Source organism: Nuphar pumila, chromosome 7 (genome assembly GCF_984573655.1).
Source record: "Nuphar pumila chromosome 7, dmNupPumi1.hap1.1, whole genome shotgun sequence".
In the NCBI taxonomy this organism is placed as follows: domain Eukaryota; kingdom Viridiplantae; phylum Streptophyta; class Magnoliopsida; order Nymphaeales; family Nymphaeaceae; genus Nuphar; species Nuphar pumila.
This window is the reverse complement of record NC_143255.1, coordinates 124,199,530-124,219,888: the sequence shown is the minus strand read 5'-3', so window position 1 is coordinate 124,219,888 and position 20,359 is coordinate 124,199,530. Positions and strand designations below refer to the sequence as shown.

At 37.6% G+C, this 20,359-nt stretch overlaps 1 protein-coding gene across 3 annotated transcripts in view; it reads right to left on the bottom strand.

Moving 5' to 3' along the window:
* Nucleotides 1-4,492: 4,492 nt before the first annotated feature.
* The window catches only part of LOC149833317 (ethylene-responsive transcription factor-like protein At4g13040), a 42,310-nt gene continuing 26,443 nt past the window's right edge, over nucleotides 4,493-20,359 (bottom strand). For 2 of the 3 annotated variants that reach the window (XM_090012792.1, XM_090012793.1), the window contains exons 5-7: nucleotides 17,733-17,919; nucleotides 4,977-5,098; nucleotides 4,493-4,799 (exon numbers count right to left, since the gene is read on the bottom strand). In XM_090012792.1, the coding sequence (XP_089868918.1) occupies nucleotides 4,663-4,799; nucleotides 4,977-5,098; nucleotides 17,733-17,919 (446 nt within the window). In that variant the 3' untranslated portion in view covers nucleotides 4,493-4,662. The remainder of the gene's footprint in view (nucleotides 4,800-4,976; nucleotides 5,099-17,732; nucleotides 17,920-20,359) is intronic. The other variant, XM_090012794.1, reaches the window with a different exon arrangement.

Here is a 20,359-nt window from a genome sequence, read left to right as displayed (position 1 = left end):
TTTACAACGTATCCAAATACTTTTAGTTTTTTACTCTTCAGACATTCTGTATCTTTGAATTACAGTGCGCAGAACCTGTCGTTCCGTATCTTTGAATTGCCATGGCTGTTTGATAAGCACCAGCTGCTTCTTGTATCAGAAGGCCTATGGCATCAAGAAATGAAAGAACAAAAAATCAGGCATCAACTATGAACTGATCATCATGGTTATCCCCGACAATTCTATTTTCTCCAGGAATGATCCCATTGACATGATGAAAACTCTGAATCATCTGAGACAGATAAGGATTTCCAGCACTAGGATGATCCGGCAAGCCAGTTGAATGCCCAGTCCACTGCGAGAGAAGACCAAGTAACTGGTTCATAATATTTTGCTGATCCTGCACTATCCGGGCATGAAGTTGCGCCATATCTGCACGGTGCTGGGCCAACATATCATCCATCCTCTTCTTCCACTCCAATCTCCTTTTCTCCATCCTCTCCTCCCACTCCCTCTCCCTGACCAAATCCTCTTGTCTCCTCCTCCTTTCTCTTTCTGCGCTCTCCTTCTCCAATGCCTCCCAATCTCGAACTCTCTCCTGCCTTGATTTCTCCTTGATCTGATCCCTCTCCCCTCTCTCCTCCTCACACTCTTCCAAATCCCTCTCCCCTTCCCCCTCCAATTCTGCCCTGAATTGCTCCCTCCTTTGCCTCGTCCGCTCTCTCTCGCATCCCCGGTCCTCCAACGGCACTTCGCGCTCTCTCAATTGCGCAATTTGGTTCGCCAAGAACTCCCACACTCGCTGCTCGACCAGCCCACCCACCTTCCCGCCCTCACCATTTCTCCTCACCAATCTCTTCCTCTTCTTCCCCGCATCCACGGGCATAGAATCATCGAACTCGAACGCCTCCCCGTCTTCCTTCAACTGGTTTCCATCCTCACCATCACACTTAAACCCCATTCCCAACCCCAACAACCCATTCCCACAATCAATCCCCCTGATACCATGCTGCAATAAATCCGCATCCAAGGAAGATCCCAAATCATCCATCTGCGAGCTCGCCGCCCCCTGACGAATTCGATCATTCATCGGACCAGAGCTCCTGGGATTTGCCCCATCAACAGAATCATCAAGCCCTGGAACCACATCCCCAAACACATCCTTGTATCTGAGAAAATTGGGCCAGTGGGTTAGGCCATCCACCCAATCATACTCTTTGTGCCCGGTGGCGGCGGTGCCCTGATCAGAAGCTGTCATGCTCTTCTTGATCTTCTGCTTGACACCCAAGTACTGATGCCTCATGTTCTGCACCTTCGTGGACACATCCTTCCATGTCCACTGCCAGGGGAAGGCAATTGGGTCATGGGCATGGTGCGCCATATTCACATGGAAAGCGATGGGTCTGAACCTTTTCTCCCTGGTCTTCATCCTACCCAGTGTTCCGTCGGCATGCATCTCGGCGTACTTGTCTATGAGGGTCCGTTCTTCCTCCTCACTCCATTTCTTCCTTCTCAGAGGCATGACGAAGGGAGGGTACTCATTTATCTTTGATACCCACAAAGGGAATGAAACCAAATAGGCGTAGAACAGCAGAAGCGTGAACAAGAAGAAGAAGAAGGGAGGGAGGGTTTCTCTGGCCTTTTGAGAAAGTGGATCGTCTTTTATGCAGATTTTGGGGCTATTCTGCTCTGGGTTTAGTAGCAAAGAGCTCCCCACGGACGGAAAAGTGTCAACAAGCCTTGGATGCCGTTCATTGCCAAGATGAACGAACCCAAAAATACCATTAAACTGAAGCCCCCCCCCCCCCCCCCCCCTTAGATGGGTCCCACAGGTCTTTTCGAACAGCATCAACCGTTAGGAAATTGACGGTTGACATTTGCTCTCAACACCATCAGTTTGATGATGGATTTTTTAGCATCGTTCATGTTGACGATGAACGGCACCAAGGCTGCTTGAATGCTTTTTTGTCCAATTTACCTAACCTAGATTGGGGCCATCAATGGCCAACACAATTTTTCTATTCCACTTCTCTTGCTTTTTTTTTTTTAAATAAAGAGAAACCATTAATATGGTTTCAGACATTGTGCTACCAGGTGAGAGGTGGCATTTTTTGTTTTTTTATTTATTACCTTTTTTTTTACAGAGAAAGCTGGGGTTAGGCAGACTCCTACGGTCCTACCAGTTATACAACCATACCATGGGGTTCGAACTTGCAACGTCCCTACACAAGGTGACGTGAACTAACTGCTCCTGCCAGACAAGCGAGCCCCGTTGGTATTTTTTTATTTATTACTTGAAGAAACCACATCTGCTACTTTTTTTTTCTGAAAGTAAGCCCACCGAATGATTGCTATCACGTATGGCCATGTTTGTCGATTAATGAAAGGATAGAAAGTGACACGATGACTATTAGAATCTAAAGGTCCAGGCAGCATTGCCTTGCAGCCAAGTGATAGGCGTGCTATTTTGGATATGGAAAATGATCCTAATATCGAAATACCTAGCAATTTGACAAAATCTCTTGTATATTCAAAATTTTAATTTCTAGTTTTTTAAAACATTTTTACCTCTCTATAAATACAGTACAACCTTCGCAACTCTTGCAAATATCTCAAAAATATGCGAACCTTTATAAAAAAAAATGGCAAAGAGAGGAGGTCATTCGCAAATACAATACAACGTTGCACAAATGTCCTCTGGCTTGTGTCATTTTTTTTTACGACATTCGTAATGTATGAAAACATTCACATGTGAATGTGAGGACATTCTCAAATGTGGCTATGCTTAATCCATAGCTACCTAAACGGAATGCACGCACATTGATCAATGGACGGTCAGCACACAAAAGCGCTTTAAAACTTAGAAAAAAAATGATGTTTTAGTGGTGCTTCAAAACACTGCTAAAAGCTTCTCCAGGGATGCATCCATTATTTTTTCAATCGGTTTTAACGGTTCATCAAAAGCATCGCTAAAGGCTGAATATCTTGACATTTGCACGAGAATGTCCTCACACATTTGCGAACGTCTTTCATGAAAAAATGACACAGTAACAACATTATCAAGTAAGAGTTATGAATGTCATGCTATATTTTTGGAGGAGTAAAAATATCTTAAACTTTTGATAATTAAAATTTTGAATATGCAGAAAAATTTGTCGAATTGCTAGGTATTTGAAGAAACGTGCCAATTTGGAAGGACAGTGCGATCATTTTTCATTTTGGATATCATTTATCTTAGTCAATGATGCCCCAGTTGGCAACAATTCCTTACCTCTGTATATGTTTTATCTAAACAAGCCAAGCTGAGCCAAACACCACACACATTCTTCTTCTACTTGTTAAGCAACAATTCATTAGCTCTATATGTTTTATCTAAACAAGTTAAGGTTGGCCAAACACCATACATTCTTCTTCAACTTGTTAAGCTAAACGAGCTGCACATGACTTGACTAGCCAACTGCACCAACCACGTATTGTCTAACCAAATTAAATTCTCTCTTGATACGTTCTTTAAAAAATCCAAGATTCGTGCACAATTTTGCTAACAAGCTGCTCATGACTCGACTAGCCAACTGCACAAATCAAGCACCAACAAGCTCATAATGAATAAAACCACAAGTTGTTTGGGTCATTTTTTGGACCTAATCGAGCATACCTTAGCCGATGGAAATAGTAGACCGCAAGTTGATCAGTTCGTTTCACAGCCCTAATTGAGAATGCCTCAACCCGTGAAAACCGGAAAAAAAAAGTGTTAATATCATGATAATATCACATTAAAATCAGGTTATTTTTAAAAAATAAAAGGCATTTTCATATCAAAACCTTTCGAAGATCGTATCAGGTCGACATTGAAACTGTGCCACCTATCACATTTTTTATTTGGGGATAGGTTTTATCGCCATTATTTGTGAGTTGTCACTGTTACATTGATGATAAAACATCGTGTTCCGGTCCTTGTCTAGTTGTCTCATCTGTCCCACGCAATTACGTTAGCCATAGACCCAGATTGTGGGTCAGATCAGCTTACAAATTTAAACAGGTTACATCTAAGGACTGTTTGGGAGACTGGGCTTAAGGATGGCCCAACCCTGACTCAAACTTTACACTGTTTCTTTTACAATTTTCCCCTTTCTTTTTGGGGAGTTGGGAGGTGTGAAGGTAAGTTAACAATTGACTGCATCAATAATGACAAAACGTTTTATTGATAAATATCGGCAGCCAAAAACTCGTGAAGCTTTAATTTCGAATTCTCCACTCCTTCGAGCACTTTCCCCAAAATGCACCACTTTCCCTACAACTTTGTAACCTTTCGTGCGTAAGTCACGCCACACATATGGCTGAACGTTGTAATATTTTCCCCGGGTGTTTTGTTCCAGCCCCTTTCGTACGAAATAGGGGCACTTTCCCACGAGTTGTGATGTGGGGGGCACAAAAATGGGAAACCATTGGGACGGAGAGGCTGCAGCTTCTCACAAACAGAACAGAAAAACATAATGAAGATAGACCCATAGGCTGTACAAGGCATTAATAAATTTTATTACTCTAGAAGGAAAATAAGATCATATTAATTAATGAATGTTGACATGGTTAACCACCATTTTGCCCTAATAGGGGCCGTTATAAGAACGAATTAACAAGGCATGGAGACAACATCCATGAACTAACCTGAACATTTTAAAAGAGTCAAGAGTTTGAAGTTTCAGCATCCACTTCTGATGAGGCTGCTAAACCCAGTAACGCTTGGTTGGCTTTATTGTCAACTGAATTCATCTGGCTACCATTCTTCTTCCGTCTCCCGGCTTCCATCCTTTTTTGGTGCTCTAAAATTAGACAAAATTTTAACTCATTTTGTTAAATAGAACTCACATAAGATACCGAAAGTAAATTTGGATAACCTCGGAAAGCATGCATGTGTGTGTGTGCAGTGGAATTAGTTGCATTCCACCAAGCAAGCAAGAGAACCCCCATAAAAAGGGAGAGAAATAGAAACTGCATACTTTTGTTAGTGATGGCACTCCGTGTCATTGCTAAGAAACCCTCCCAATCAAAACTGCGCAATTCGTTCTTCTCTTCTTCTGATAGCTCAAAATTAGGTTCTCGCCCACACATGAATGCTGCCCTGCAAGGAATATTGCAGTTTTGACGCTCATAATTTGCAGATAACACAGATAAACATTGGCCATCATAAGGTTCATAGAACTGGTGACAAATGCAGGTTGTGACAAATGAATTTGCAACAAGTCACTGTGGAAAAGTACCAAGCATGAACCACAATGAATGATAATAAATGATTACACAGGCTGGATGACATGCATAATCATATCAGGGAAAATTGAAGATAACGTGTGCAACTATGCAAGTGTGTTGGTGCACAGACAACTTACACGTCAGTCATAAATATCAGTTTTGCAATAGTTTTGCAAGGGCTTTTCAAAAGATGTAAAAGTAAGCGGATTTATTAGGAAAATCCCAGGTATCTTCAGCCAAAAAAAAATCTCAGGTATCTTTGGAAAATGAAAGATTATTAAAAAAAAAAAAATTGGAGTTCTTTCAGTGTTTAACAAAAGCTTTCAAAGCATGATAATTAACAGGGATTGCCCATGCACGCAGACCTCTCTCTCTCTCTCTCTCTCTCTCTCTCTCTCTCTCTCTCTCAGACATATCTTAAATGAAATGGTTAATTACCTTAGTTATAGGAATGTGTAAGTTACCATGAAGAGTTGCACCTTGACAAAAACTTTAAACAATACATTTTTTTTTCCTGAGGAAGGCATCAATTCATGAATCTTTCTCTTAGAAAACCAGTTAATATCAACTTTCATATTTCTTGAGTCATAACAAGATGGCAAGTCTCTTAAAAGCCATATGTTGCATGTGATACAAACTCCTGGTAGGGCTCCATTGTCTGGCTTAGGATCTAAAAGGTTTAGATAGTTTCACATATGGGTCATTACCAAACTCAGCGTAATTGGTTACAAGTGAATTGTGTTTCAATTCAGACATGCACTGAAAGAGCCCTTATCAGATGAAGATCTAATCAACTGTATAGCATCACCAGATATAAACTTAAATCTAATCAATTCAGGATGTTTTCTGGATATATTAATGCCATTATGCCTACATGTATTCATATTTGAAAATTTGATTGTAAGTTTGATAAACAAATAAGATGATCAGAATCTAATGTCTTAGACATTCTATTCTGTTTTTGTCAAGCTATGCAATCCTCTGACTAAATCAGGTAGATTCTTAAATAGCCAAGCCAGGGGATAGCCCATGGTGGGATTCAAACTCAAGAGGCCTCGGTTAAAGATAAATGGTGATCATGAACTAGCAAATTCTTGTATTCTTTTAAAGACACTTTCCAATCTTGGATTCAGGTGAAACAATGAGATTCTTTTACCTGCAAAGAATGAAGATGTACTAATAAAAACAGGATATAAAATATTATTAATTCTCATGTCCACCCTCAGTGTCACAAGATCAAGAAATAATAATTTCATAAATTAAGAAACTGATCATTACTGTTGATTCTATATCCGCTTTTGTTCTTCCAAGATCTAACTACAGTGCCCTATGCATATTCACCTTCTTGATTCTCTGACTATCCTACAACATCCAGTCCCCTTCTCTAGGTAGCTTCAGCACCCAGGAAAGCACTTATTACACATTTAAGCAACTAGATAGTGTTCATAAACTGACTCTGTCCATTACACTCAATTATCTTCCACCAAAACCTTTTAATTGGACAGGCATATAACTCACACATACACCAGCAAGACTTCACAACTTAGAAAAAAGAAGAAACAATTAAATATCCTTACACCATGTTTAGTTTATGGATTTTCAATCTGAGGCTTCTAGACACTTTACAAAACCAAAGCATTTTTCCCAGAGATTGGAATGCCTAAGACTGCCTTCCCTTTCATGAAATCCCTCATTTCATCATGCTGACATAATAGTTGTCTCTCACCAGCTAATTTGATTTATCATCAACCTGAAGATTTTTAAACTCTACCTGCTACTAGAAGGGCAACTTCAAACCAGAAAGCTAAGTTAGATTTTTTTTTTCAGGGAGAAACCACCACTTACAGTTTGGGTGTCCCTTTACAGGCCGAGAGAAGCCATGTTGGCTTGTCGTTGCAGCAAGGGATGTGCACCCTGGGTAACAATCTCTCACCATCCTTCTGTAATGATATATGCGGAAATACAAAACGAGGGCCAAAGGGATTATAAGATTATAAACTCAAAATGCTCATGCACATACACAAGTCCAACTAAGGGGCAATACAAGAGCACAAAGGCACTCCACAAGCACTAAGTGCATTCAAGACATCAAAGAACTAAAGAGAGGAACACAAAAATATAAAAAACATTCATCTTATTGAGCATGAATGCTTAAGAGAAGCATTATCTCACAAAGAGGAAAAATCCCTATGTTTTAGAGCCAAGATGGGCATTTAAGAGAGGCATTCACTGTTCATGACTGTTGGAACAGTCCTAACAGTCATTTATGACTATATGACAGGACTGTTACAACAGTCACATAGACCCCTTACATTATACAATAAAGACAAAAATAAAATAATAAACAAAAATACAATATTGTCCTTAATGGACAGTCACTATTTACATGAAAATAACAAGTCATGGATATACATATATACATATTTTAACACCCCCCTTCAAACTTAGGGTGTGATAACCGAAACTTTGACTTCAAGTCGTCAAAGGTCTTAATTAAATAAAGTCTTTGAAAGTCTTCATTAAATACAAGTCTTCAAAATATCTTCGCTGATAGTCTCCATCGCCATGTTTATGACGCATCAACGAATTTTGCAAATACAAGTTTTCGAATGCCTTTGTTAGTGATCGTCCCTAAATGCCTTCATCGGCTATCTCCATCTTCATGAAATGATACATCAAAGAAATTTCTTTCTTAATCCATCGCGAGAGAACAAAACAAATGTTCCAACTACACAAAGAAAAATATTCTAACCCAATAGTTTTAAAACAAATATATCTTCAAACAAGAAAAACATTTGATAATCATTAAGAAAGATAAGAGGAGCATACCTTAAGGATAATTTTTTATGAAATCAAATCATAAACCCAAAATTAATATATTTTTCAAGAAAATATAAATATTGATCATAAGAGAATTTGATCACTAAAGGAGATATAAATCATCAAGAAGAAATACACAATTATGCATAAATAATATCCCAAAAAAAATTTAGAAAAGCATTTCAAATGAAATAACAAATCATCAACGACAACATGCATATATAAAATATAACAATTCAAAAAATCCCCGAAGATAAGAGGAGATAATTAAATTCATGCATACAACAATCTGAACAAGATAATCAATATGAAACACATATTTATCCAACATACAATTAAAGAATATTTAATGCACATAATAATAAAAGAGAGCAATCTCACAAATCACAACCCATTAAGATTTATTCATACAACCTAGAATGGGTTCAAGCATAAATGATCAAACATCAATCTTTAAATATATATATATATATGTGAAATGCACATAAGATGCATGAAATTTTATCAATACATTTTTCCATACAAGTAGAAAAAGTTTAGAAATTTTATGGAGAGATTTTAAAAAATCTCACATAACAAAAGGAATGATATTTGCAAATCTCAACAATAGTGCGACCACCATAAGCAATCACCTCACTAGACCTTCAAACCTCAAAATTAAAGTTTATCAGCTACTAGAACAAGAGCACAATCGCAATGCCACTTATGGGCTTAACACAGACAAGAAGTATGAAAAAACCAATGGGTGCACATAACTCATCACATTAAAATAACATTTATCTACATAAAATGACACTTAAATAAGAGGCCTAAGACGAGGAAACAGTGAGGTAAACATATTGTAATGAAGACAAACTAATGTCAATAAGTAAGAAAATTTGAAAAACAATATTCAAATCAAAACAATAACTTTTGTAATAATATGAGATTTAATCCATAAGAACCAAAAAATGGTCAAAACCAAATAATAGAGCCATCACTAACAAAAATCAATACGAGCATCTAATATCGTAACAATGGCCAAACCAGAGTTACCAGTCGAGGAAGCGGGAGCGGGAAGCAATACGGGAAGCGGGAGTGGGAAGCGAGGCACTTTCAAAAATTTAGGAAGTGGGGGACTACTTAGAAGAAAATTCTGAACCGTCTCGGAAGCGACCTAGGAAGCGAACCGGAAGCGAGGGGGAAGCGAAAAAAATGAAAAAATGAGGAAGCGAGGGGGAAGCGCGCTTCCCATAAATGGGAAGCATGTTTCCCATAAAAGGGAAACGCGCTTACCATAAAAGGGAAGCGTGCTTCCCAAAAAAGGGGGACGCTTCCCCTCACGCTTTGGAAGCGTGACGTTTCGCGCTTTCGAAGCACGGGGAAGCGCACTTTCCCTTTTACCTAGGCGCTTCCGGTAACTCTGGGCCAAACAAACAATGAGTGGTAAAACACACTCATAGAAACCAAGGTCAATCACATGCCAGTTAAATACATACGTATACTGACAAGATGACATGAGATGCACACGCAACTCACCCCAATAACTAACTCAGATTTCCAACAATGAGTTCAGAGGTCAATCAACCATCAATTAGACCTAAGGCAAATGACAACACGTCACTCATAATCCCTGGGAATCTAGACTGATAAGATGACATGAGGTGCACACATAACTCACCTCAACAGCTAACCATGATGCCACAACATCAAGGTGCACAAGAAACAAATGAGTGATACAACACACTCATAGAACCAGAGGTCAATCAACCGTAAGACAGAGTCAAATCATTTGACAATCTATATTGACAAGAAGACAGAGATGCACATAACTCACCTCAACAACTAACTCTAGTCCCACAACATAGAAGTGCATACTGTAAGAAATGGTGGGTTCCTTGGCACATGCACAAGACCAAGCACAGGAAGAGGAGAGGATACGTAAGAGCTGCAGAATCCTTCACTGGAGGCTGCAGTATTGACATTCCATTAAGTATATAGTGTTACAATTACTAGGGTACGAGAATACCCATTACACAACAATGTAATTTACAATATGTCATTAATATAATAAATGAACATGTGCTTAAATCTGAAATTAGATACACTTGAATTGGGTTTGGATCTAATCCAAACCCAGTACGTGAATAATGTCTTCTTTTTATCCTCCCTCAAATTGTACATGGTTTTGAACCATGAACAACTTGCCTTTCAACATCCAGAATTTGTCCTTGACAAGCCCTTTGGTAAACAAGTCGGCAACTTGATCAGTAGTTCAAACAAATCCTGGTTCAATTTCCTTCTCTTTGACTTTCTGTCTTACAAAATGTTGATTAATTTCAATATGCTTGGCACGACTGTGGTAGATAGGATTCAATGACATGTTGATGGCACTTTGATTGTCACATAAGAGAATACATTTAGATATTGATTCTCCTACTTCTGTCAACAGATGTCTGATCCATGTTACTTCAGCTGTAGCAACTGCCATTGATCTATATTATGTTTCGGTACTCGATCTCGTAATAGCCCTTTGTTTCTTACTGCTCCAAGAGACAAGATTTAGGCCAACGAAAACACAATATCATGAGACTGACCTACGCTCATTTGGATCTCCTGCCCAGTCTGCATCTGTGTATACAAGAAGTTAATGCATGTGACGTTCCTTCATATTCTTCTTGTACACAAGACCATCCCCAATAGTTCCCTTCAAATATCGAAGAATGTGTTTAACATCTTCCATATGCCCAATGCGTGGTTCATGCATGAACTGAGATACCTGATTAACTGAATAGACAATATCAGGGCGAGTAAATGTGAGATATTGAAGCATCCCTATTATGCTGTGATATTCTGTAGGATTCTCATACAAATCTCCATCTTGGGAACTGAGTTTCTGATGAAGCACACTAGGCGTGCTTAGAGGCTTACAATCTTTCATACCTGCCTTGCTGAGAACATCAATAGTGTACTTATGTTGAGTAAGTGTCATGCCTTCAACAGTTCTGTCAACTTCTACTCCAAGGAAATATCGCAGTTGACCAAGGTCCTTCATCTTAAACCTGTGATTCAGGAGTTCTTTGACCTACTCAATATGTTCATTAGAGTTACCTGTAATGATTATGTCATCAACATATATCAATAACAAGGTAACTGTGTCTTTACATTTGAATATGAAAAGAGAATGATCAAGAAGAGACCGACTAAAATCATATTTCTCTATTTTAAGAGAAAAACTATCAAACCAAGATCGGGAGGCTTGCTTTAAACCATATATAGCTCTCTTTAATCTACACACATATTCTTTGGAGTTCCCTTTTGCATACCCCGTGGGTTGCTTCATGTACACTTCCTCCTTCAGAGTTTCATGTAGGAATGCATTTTTTACGTCCAGCTGATTGATAATCCACTGATGCTTAATAGCCAATGATAATATAATTCGAATAGTGCCTATTTTCACAACCGGATTGAATGTCTCATCATAGTCTTGTTCTTGCTCCTGCGTGAATCTCTTGGCAACCAATCTAGCCCTATATCGTTTAATAGTACCATCCGGCTTATATTTTATTTTATACACCCACTTGGACCCAACCACATTTCGATCATGTGGTCTGGGAACAATCTCCCAAGTGCCACATTCATGAAGAGCCTCCATTTCTTCATTCATAGCTTCAATCCATCGCTTAGAATTTGCTGTGTTGGAAATGTTGTGGGCTGATCTTCCTTACCTAAAGAGGTTAAGAAGAGTTGGAAATCCATAGTAAAGTTCTCATAACTTACCCATCTCTCAATAGGATGTCGGGGTCGAGTGGATCTTCTGGGAAGAGAGGAAGAAGAATTCATCTCCTGATCAGAATTGGAGATGGTCCCCTTACGTCGAGAGTAAACAATACCTTTATACCTTTCGGGAGGCAAGGATAGATCTGAGAGGACACTTTCCTGAGTCCTTTGGAGAGCATCAGACATGTTTCCCTCATCTCTTTGATTACATTCTGAAGGACAAACATCATTAACACTAGAAAAAATATCAGAGTGTAACCAGGGGTGATAAACTTCAATTTCAGGAAGAGTGTTAACATTGTGGTCAAAATTCAATTCATCAAATACAACATTCTTGGATATTTTGATACGCTTGCTCACAGGATCATAGCATTTGTACCCTTTATAATCATCAGCATACCCCACAAATTTGCACTTCAAGGCCTTATCCTGAAACTTGTGTCGCATTGAACTGTCAATATGAACATAACATACACACCCAAATACTCGCAAATCATGATAATTTGGATGAAAACCATGTAGAGAAAAGTAGGGTGATTTGTTTTCCAAGATATTCATGGGCAATCGGTTTATGATATGAACGGCTGAATGAAAAGCCTTTGCCCATAAGGTAATTGGAAGGTTACTATCATGCATCATGCTCATTGCACTCTCGACAATATGGTGATGCTTGTATTCAGCAATCCTATTTTGTTGAGGTATATGAGGGCAAGACACATGTCTACGTATTTCATTTGTCTGGAGAAAATTAATAAAGTCATTTGAGGAGAATACCCCCTCCATCACATTGGAAACAGAATATTATCAGAAAATTGATTTTGAACAAAGAAATGAAAGTTCTGAAATAACTTGAATATTTCGGATTTACATTTCATAAAGAAAATCCATGTATATCGAGAATAGCTATCAACAAAAATAAGATAATATCTGACGCCAGACATAGAGGGAATTGGAGTCGGACCCCAAACATCCGAACAAATGATTTCAAATGGTCTTGAAGTTCTTTTATTGATAGAATGAAATAGAAGAACATGACTCTTACATTGCAGACAACTTGAACATTTTTTATCATTGACATTTAAACTTAGACTTGACTTGGGAAGAAGACTGCTTGAAACAAGCTTTTGAATGAAACGACTATTACAATGACCCAGACGACTATGCCAAAGATTTGGCTTATTACACTCAGAAAGACTAAAAACATTCTTAGGAAGGGTTGAAGAAGATGATGATGTGAGCTTCAAGGTCGAAGGATTCTCTTGGAACACGTACATATTTCCTTGGCGTTTTCCTTCAGCGAACGTTTCCCTCGTGTGAAGGTCCTTGACACAAACAGAAAATGGAGTAAACTCAACTAGAGCATTGATGTCATCTACAAGCTTAGAGACAGAAACAATATTTTTCTTGATATTCGGAGCATAAATGACATTTGAAAGAGCAAGAGAAGAAGTAGACATAGGAATGACAGAGTTTCCAATGTGAGAAATATGATGGTGAGACCCATCTCCAGTGACTATACTATTTCTACCAGCATAAGGAACAGGAGTTAGGAGCTTACCAGCATCACCAGTGACATGAGTGACATGAGTGGCTGCACCAGAATCGATATACCAAGTGCCCTGATCATTTTGTTTTAAATTCAATTCAGCTAGAGCAGATAGTAACAACTCCTTGACTTCACTATTGTTCTTCAATTTATCTGACCCCTTTCTTGTCTATGGTTGTTTGCCTCTATTTTGAGGATTAAACTAGCAATTAGCTTTGATATGTCCCATTTTATTGCATAGAAAACAGGTGGGTATAGATCTTTGCCTCTGTCCATTAGGAGGAATATTGGGTGTAGGTAATATTCCATGACTTGTCCATTTCTTTCTTGTTCTCCTCTTTCTCGAAAATCATACCTACCACGTCCTCGTCCATAGGCAACTCCTGTGGCAAGGACATCGTGTGCCCCAACTTGAGCATGAGTATCTTCAGAAAATCCCTTCAAGGTCATCTCATATTGTAAAAGTTTGGCACGAAGGTCTTCAAATGTAGGTAAATCTGGCAAACACAATAAAGAAGTAATCATCATATGATAATTCGATCCCAGCCCGCTCAAAGTTTGTTGCACCATATCTCTGTCACTAACTGCGCATCCCACGATGGCCAACTGATCTGTAATGGTCTTCATTTTGTTCAAGTATTCCATAATGGTCATGGAGTCCTTCCTCAGCATTTGAAACTCTTTCTTCAAAAATAATACTCTGGCCTGAGAAACTTGAGAATATGTCTGAACCAATCGATGCCATAATTGCATTCCAGAACAGTCATCTGGAATTGCAACAAGCACCTCCTGTGACAGGGTGGAAGTAATGTAGGCAACCAAAGCTTGATCTCGCTTCATCCAGGATATATATTATGGATTTCTGACAAAAGTAATGGAAGTATCACCCTCCCCAGCTTTGCCATCTTGTGATATGAACTCTGGAGGAACAGAAACAGAGTCATCTAGATGTCCAAAAAGATCCTGACTTCTTATAAATTGGATGATTTGTCTTTTCCAGGTGAGAAAATTGGAGTTATTTAGTTTCTCGGATACAAGTTGACTAAGAAAGTTGGAAGAGAGGTCAGATTGAGAAGAAGAAAGGGAATCCATAGGTGATTGAAGACTGAGCAAGACTTAGAAATAAAAGAAGTCAGAAACAATACTGGAGTAGAACCAAAGAAGTCAGAACAAAAAATCAGAACTCGAAACTCGGTCTTTTTTTTTTTACGGGTAGCAGACCCAAAACAGAACCAGAGTTATGCAGTAAACTGATCTGTAAAGATCACTCAATGAAATGCAAAGAGCTGAATATGATTTTTGGAGGTAACGTTATTCTAAAATGTAAAGAAAAAGAATCTAATATTTTACTCAGATCTGATATTTTACTTAGTTCTGAAGAAAATATCAGATTAAGAAGAACTTATGAAATTACACAAAGATTTGCTCATGCATGACCAAATGAAATCACGTGCGTGACCAAATGAAATCACGTGAAACAGTGTGAGAAGGAGAAAAATTAGATGCAAATAGTTGGGAGATGCAGATTTTTAGAATAAGATCGGTAGATTTCAGAAATAGGGATGCAGATTTTTAGATGTGAAGGAGAGAGAAATAGGGATGCAGATTTCAGAAATACGTTGACCGGAGAGAATCAATAGATTTCAAGAAGAATAAGAAAAGAAATACCGTGGATGAAGACGTTGGAGAGAGGATCAATGGCTCTGATACCATGTAAGAAATGGTGGGTTCCTTGGCACATGCACAAGACCAAGCACAGGAAGAGGAGAGGATACGTAAGAGTTGCAGAATCCTTCACTGGAGGCTGCAGTATTGACATTCCATTAAGTATATAGTGTTACAATTACTAGGGTACGAGAATACCCATTACACAACAATGTAATTTACAATATGCCATTAATATAATAAATGAACATGTGCTTAAATCTGAAATTAGATACACTTGAATTGGGTTTGGATCTGATCCAAACCCAGTACGTGAATAATGTCTTCTTTTCACATACAACTCACCTCGATAAAGTCAAACAAATAATAATGGATGTATCGAAAGAAGAGTGATGGACTTACAAAGCCAAATAATAAAAACCTTAAAAGACACATTCCAAGGAACAAAAACTGATAAGACAAAAAATTTCAAGTTAAGGAAATCCTAAAGTAATGCAATTATAGAGCCTTCAATCACGAACCAAAATGTCCACCAATATTAAGTGGATAAATAAAAAAAAATGTTCTCTAAGGAACATTCTCACAAAACCCACAAAGGGCTACACGAGAATTCTCACAATATAAAAAATTGATATTTTATTGAATATCATAAGTATGCAATAGAAACATAACACTTAAAACTCATGTGAGGTATTGTGCCGCAAATAAGTTTTAGTAAAAACATCGCAAATAAGTTTTAGTAAAAACATATAAGCATACGACAAGATAAAATGGCCACCAATGAGAGTCTTCAATTATGAACAAGCATGTCCACCAATGAGAGTCTTCAATTACGAACAAGCATGTCCATCAATAATGGACAATTACTAAACTGAACCACGAGGAAAACACATATAACACTCACAAAGGGCAAACATAAAGAAGGTTCTCATAATTCTCAAATTAATATTTTATTAAAACTAAGTATGCAAAAAAGCATAATATTTAAATCTCATGCAAAATATATAAGATAATGTTCATTAAAGAGCCATGAGACTAAGAAAATAACACAATCACAAGGACCACAACAGGGCCAACAAGAGAAACACCCAATAACATAACTATTTTTAAAAAATAACATATTTAAAGGCATTTATAAAAGTGAATGATTCCCATAAGAAATCATGTTCAATACCTTATGCACGTCATTCATCATGTAAGACAATCACAAGTGCACAAAGATCATATATCAATATAATAATTATTTATTCAAAATTCAAAAATAGCAAGGTATCCATGATCAATAAGATCCTAACCACATATAATTTTTAATACTTCATAATCTATTTTAGGTTTCACATAATAATACATCAAGAGTAAAGAAAGAAAAAAATCCAAACACAAGTTAAGCAAAATCTCATAAGATCATACTTGTGAATGACACACAATACCATTTCAAATTATTTTAAAATATTTGATAATTTTTCAAAAAAACAAAACAAAGTTTAATAATAAATTCGAACATGATTTGACATTTATAACCATGAAGTGTTCAAATAAAGCATACAAATGCCAAGAATACATGCTCAAGAATACTAGATCATATACGTACATATTAAATAAAGCAAGTTCGAAAAACTAAGATTCAAACTAGATCTCATAAAAGCATGCACATATATAATTTCACAAGATCAAACAAATATTATAAACCTTATAAAACATTTAATAAAAATAAATCCAATAATAATTTAAAAAAATATTTCAAGATTTTAATTTTGAACAAAAATAAAAATAATGTTTCAAAGATAAGAAAAATGAGTATTTTCATGCATAATGCATGAGATAGATAACCCAAGTAACACTAAAGATATAAGATACATAGCGGGTCAAGATTTCTCTTGAATCCAAGTCACACAACGATTACAAATCCTTCACAAAGCATGAACTCGAACTAAAGAATCCTAAGACCCAAAAAGACAAAATACCAAAAAAGATTTCTTGGCTTTGATACCATATAATGAAATATGCGAAAATATAAAACAAGAGACTCTAAGGGCTTATAAGATCATAAACACAAAGTGCACATGCACATACATAAGTTCAACTAAGGGACAATACAAGAGCACAAAAGCACTACACAAGCACTAAGTGCATTCAAGACATCAAAGAACTAAAGAGAGGAACGCAAAAATATAAAAAATATTCATCTTATTGAGCATGAATGCTTAAAAGAAGCATTATCTTACAAAGAGGAGAAAAGCTCTATATATAGAGCCAAGATGGGCATTTAAGAGAGGCATTCACTGTTTATGACTGTTGGAACAGGCCCATAGGCAGTCACTGTCCGAACTGTTCCAACATTAAAGGCAAAAATAAAATAAAGAACAAAAATACAATACCGTCCCTAGTGGACAGTCACTATTAACATGAAAATAACAAGACCAAATGCCCTTAGAGAGCATTACCTATCACATAACATACAATATATATATATATATATACACACACACACATTATATATATATATATATATATATATATATATTTTAACACCTTCAACTTGAACGCCTTAAGCTGACCCACCAAACGACATGTGAGCCCTTGGGCAAGCTAAGCTAGGTGTTAATCAATAAGATTGTTTTTTAAACAGTTCCTGAGGTTATCATTCTTCCAGCAATCACAATTATATCTTATGCAGTCAAAATGAATATTTATCAAAATAGGTGGTTAAGCACACCTGTCATACAAATGAGCAGCTTCTTCTTGTGATCCAACGGTGCCCAAGTGAATTTGTTTCTTATCAACTTTTATTGCAGCCTGCCACTTCATGTTCTTAAAATAAACACCTCTCATAACACATGGTTCCTGGTCTTCCAAATGCCTTCTCCTTTGTCGCTTTCTACGTTTTATTTCTGGCCCTGCCACTAGAAAAGATGGTCAGTATACTGCATCATAGTAACAAACATGCTTTAATCAAAGGAACAAGCATAAAGAACCCATAAAGAATATATCATGGCATTTATGAAGATGATACTTTACAGGATCAGTATTATAACACATTTAAAGGAAACTCAATAGTAGAAGCATTTGATTTTGACGCAGGCAAATTCCAAAGTGCAGCTACAGAAGCTGAATCTACTTTTTGTTAAAACATATGTAATAATACCATAATACCCGATAGGGGTATTATGGTCATTTCACAAAGTACCCCATAGGGGTACTTAATTTTGTTTCTCGTATTTCACTATTTTTTATTTTTATTTTTATTTTTGTATTTTTTGGATACCGAAAAGGGGCCCCACAATGGAGTCGTTGGGGCCCCCAACGGTCACATATGTGACCGTTGGGGGCTCCCAACGACTCTATTGGGAGCCCCTTTGGTCTCCTCTTCTTATAAATAGGGGGAACCCCCCATGTATGTTGTATTGCTCTTGAGAGCTCCTCTTCAATAATAGTGATATTATTTTTCATGTGTGTAGCCTTTTTATAAGGCCCTTTGTATATCCCTTAGTGGATTTTCTCTCTTGTGCTTGTTGCATTTGTCCGTGTGGGACATAGTGAATGCTTTAGCATTCTTGGTTTCTTCCGCTTATTTCATTACATGGTATCAGAGCCATAAGATCTTCTAAAGGTAAAATCTTGTCTCTCTCTACTTCCTTTCTTTCTCACATCTTCCTTGTGTAGCAATGGAAGTCAAGATCGATCTATCATTCAAACTCAATGGAAAAAATTACATGATGTGGGCATCCGCAATGGAGAATAATCTCAAAGGCAAGAAGCTTTGGGGTTATGTAATGGGAACCGTTCTGGAACCCCAACTTAAGCTCACAAAGATGGAAGGAGATCAAGAGAAAGCACTTGAAGGCGATGCTCGTCTCAAGGCCATTGAAGATTATAATCATCAAATGGAAGATTGGGAGAGCAACCATGCAAAAATCCTTGCATGGTTTATGAATAATGTCGAACTTAAGGTATGTGCAAATATTGCAAAATTCCGCCGGGCAAATGAAGCTTGGTTTTTTATGAAGGGTATGTTTACCCAAAAGGATCTTGCAAGAGCTTATTTCTTGCAAGAAAAAGTAAGAACCACAAAACAAGGCGACATGAGCATACAAGATTACTATAGTGCTCTAAATCCTTTGTGGGATGAATTGGCTCTTTTAGAGCCTAAATGGGTATCTATGGAGGATGTGGTTCTAAGACAAAAACAAATGGAACAAGATAGATTGTTTCAATTTTTATTTGGGCTTCGTCCCGAATTTGAACAAGTAAGATCCTCACTTCTCCATAGATCCACGTTTCCTCCCTTAGAAGAAGCTATTGCCGAGATTACTCAAGAAGAGACTAGGCATAGCATGGGTAAAAGCATAGAGGAAGTTCTTGCCGTATCTAAACCCGGCAATCATGTTAAAACATACAAACCACCTCATTTTGGTAAGCAAGGGAGTGGTGGAAGAAAAATGATTATATGTCACCATTGTTATGAGCCGGGACATATTAAACCCGTTTGCCCAAAGCTAAATGGGGCATTCAAGCCAAAGGTGGCTTCCGTTGAAGAATCCACCACCAAAGAAGATGACGGCAAGAACGGGGATCTCAAAGACACTCTTGGACAAATCTCCTTGGCTCTTCAACAAATCTTAAAGGTCACTTCTTCCACCTCCGGTGTCGCCATTGCCTCATCAGCACCTCCCGGTACGTACTCTTGGATTTTAGATTCCGGAGCTTCTTTTCACATGACCCCTCATGAAAATGCATTAACCAATGTGCACACCAATTCAAAAATGTCTTGTGTCTCTACGGCCGATGGAACTTTTCTCAAAATAAATGGTGTTGGAACTCTTGATTCTAAAAATGTTCAAAATTTCCTTGTTCCAAAAGTTAGAATAGTTCCAAAATTAAATCTTAACCTCTTTTCCGTTTCTCAAATAGCCGACCATGGATGTGAAATATCTTTCTCATCCCAAGGGTGCTTTGTGCAGGATCTCCGGTCCGGGAAGCGGATTGGGCAAGGCCATAGGAAGGGAGACCTTTATTTTATGGATAATTTAATGCTTCCAAATACCTCATTTTGTACTTATGTCCAAGACAAAAATATTGAAACTTGGCATAAAAGGCTTGGACATCCAAGTTACTCTAAAATGTATCTTTTTCCTTTTGGACACAAGTTTTGTAAAGAAAAAGATATCAATTGCAAAGATTGCATTTTTGGCAAAATGAAGTCTACTCCTTTTCCTATTAGATCCTTTGTGACAACAAGACCTTTTGAATTGGTGCATTCCGATGTTTGGGGGCCATCTCCGGTTCTATCTAAAGGTGGTTATTCATATTATGTTACTTTTATTGATGATTATACTAGATATG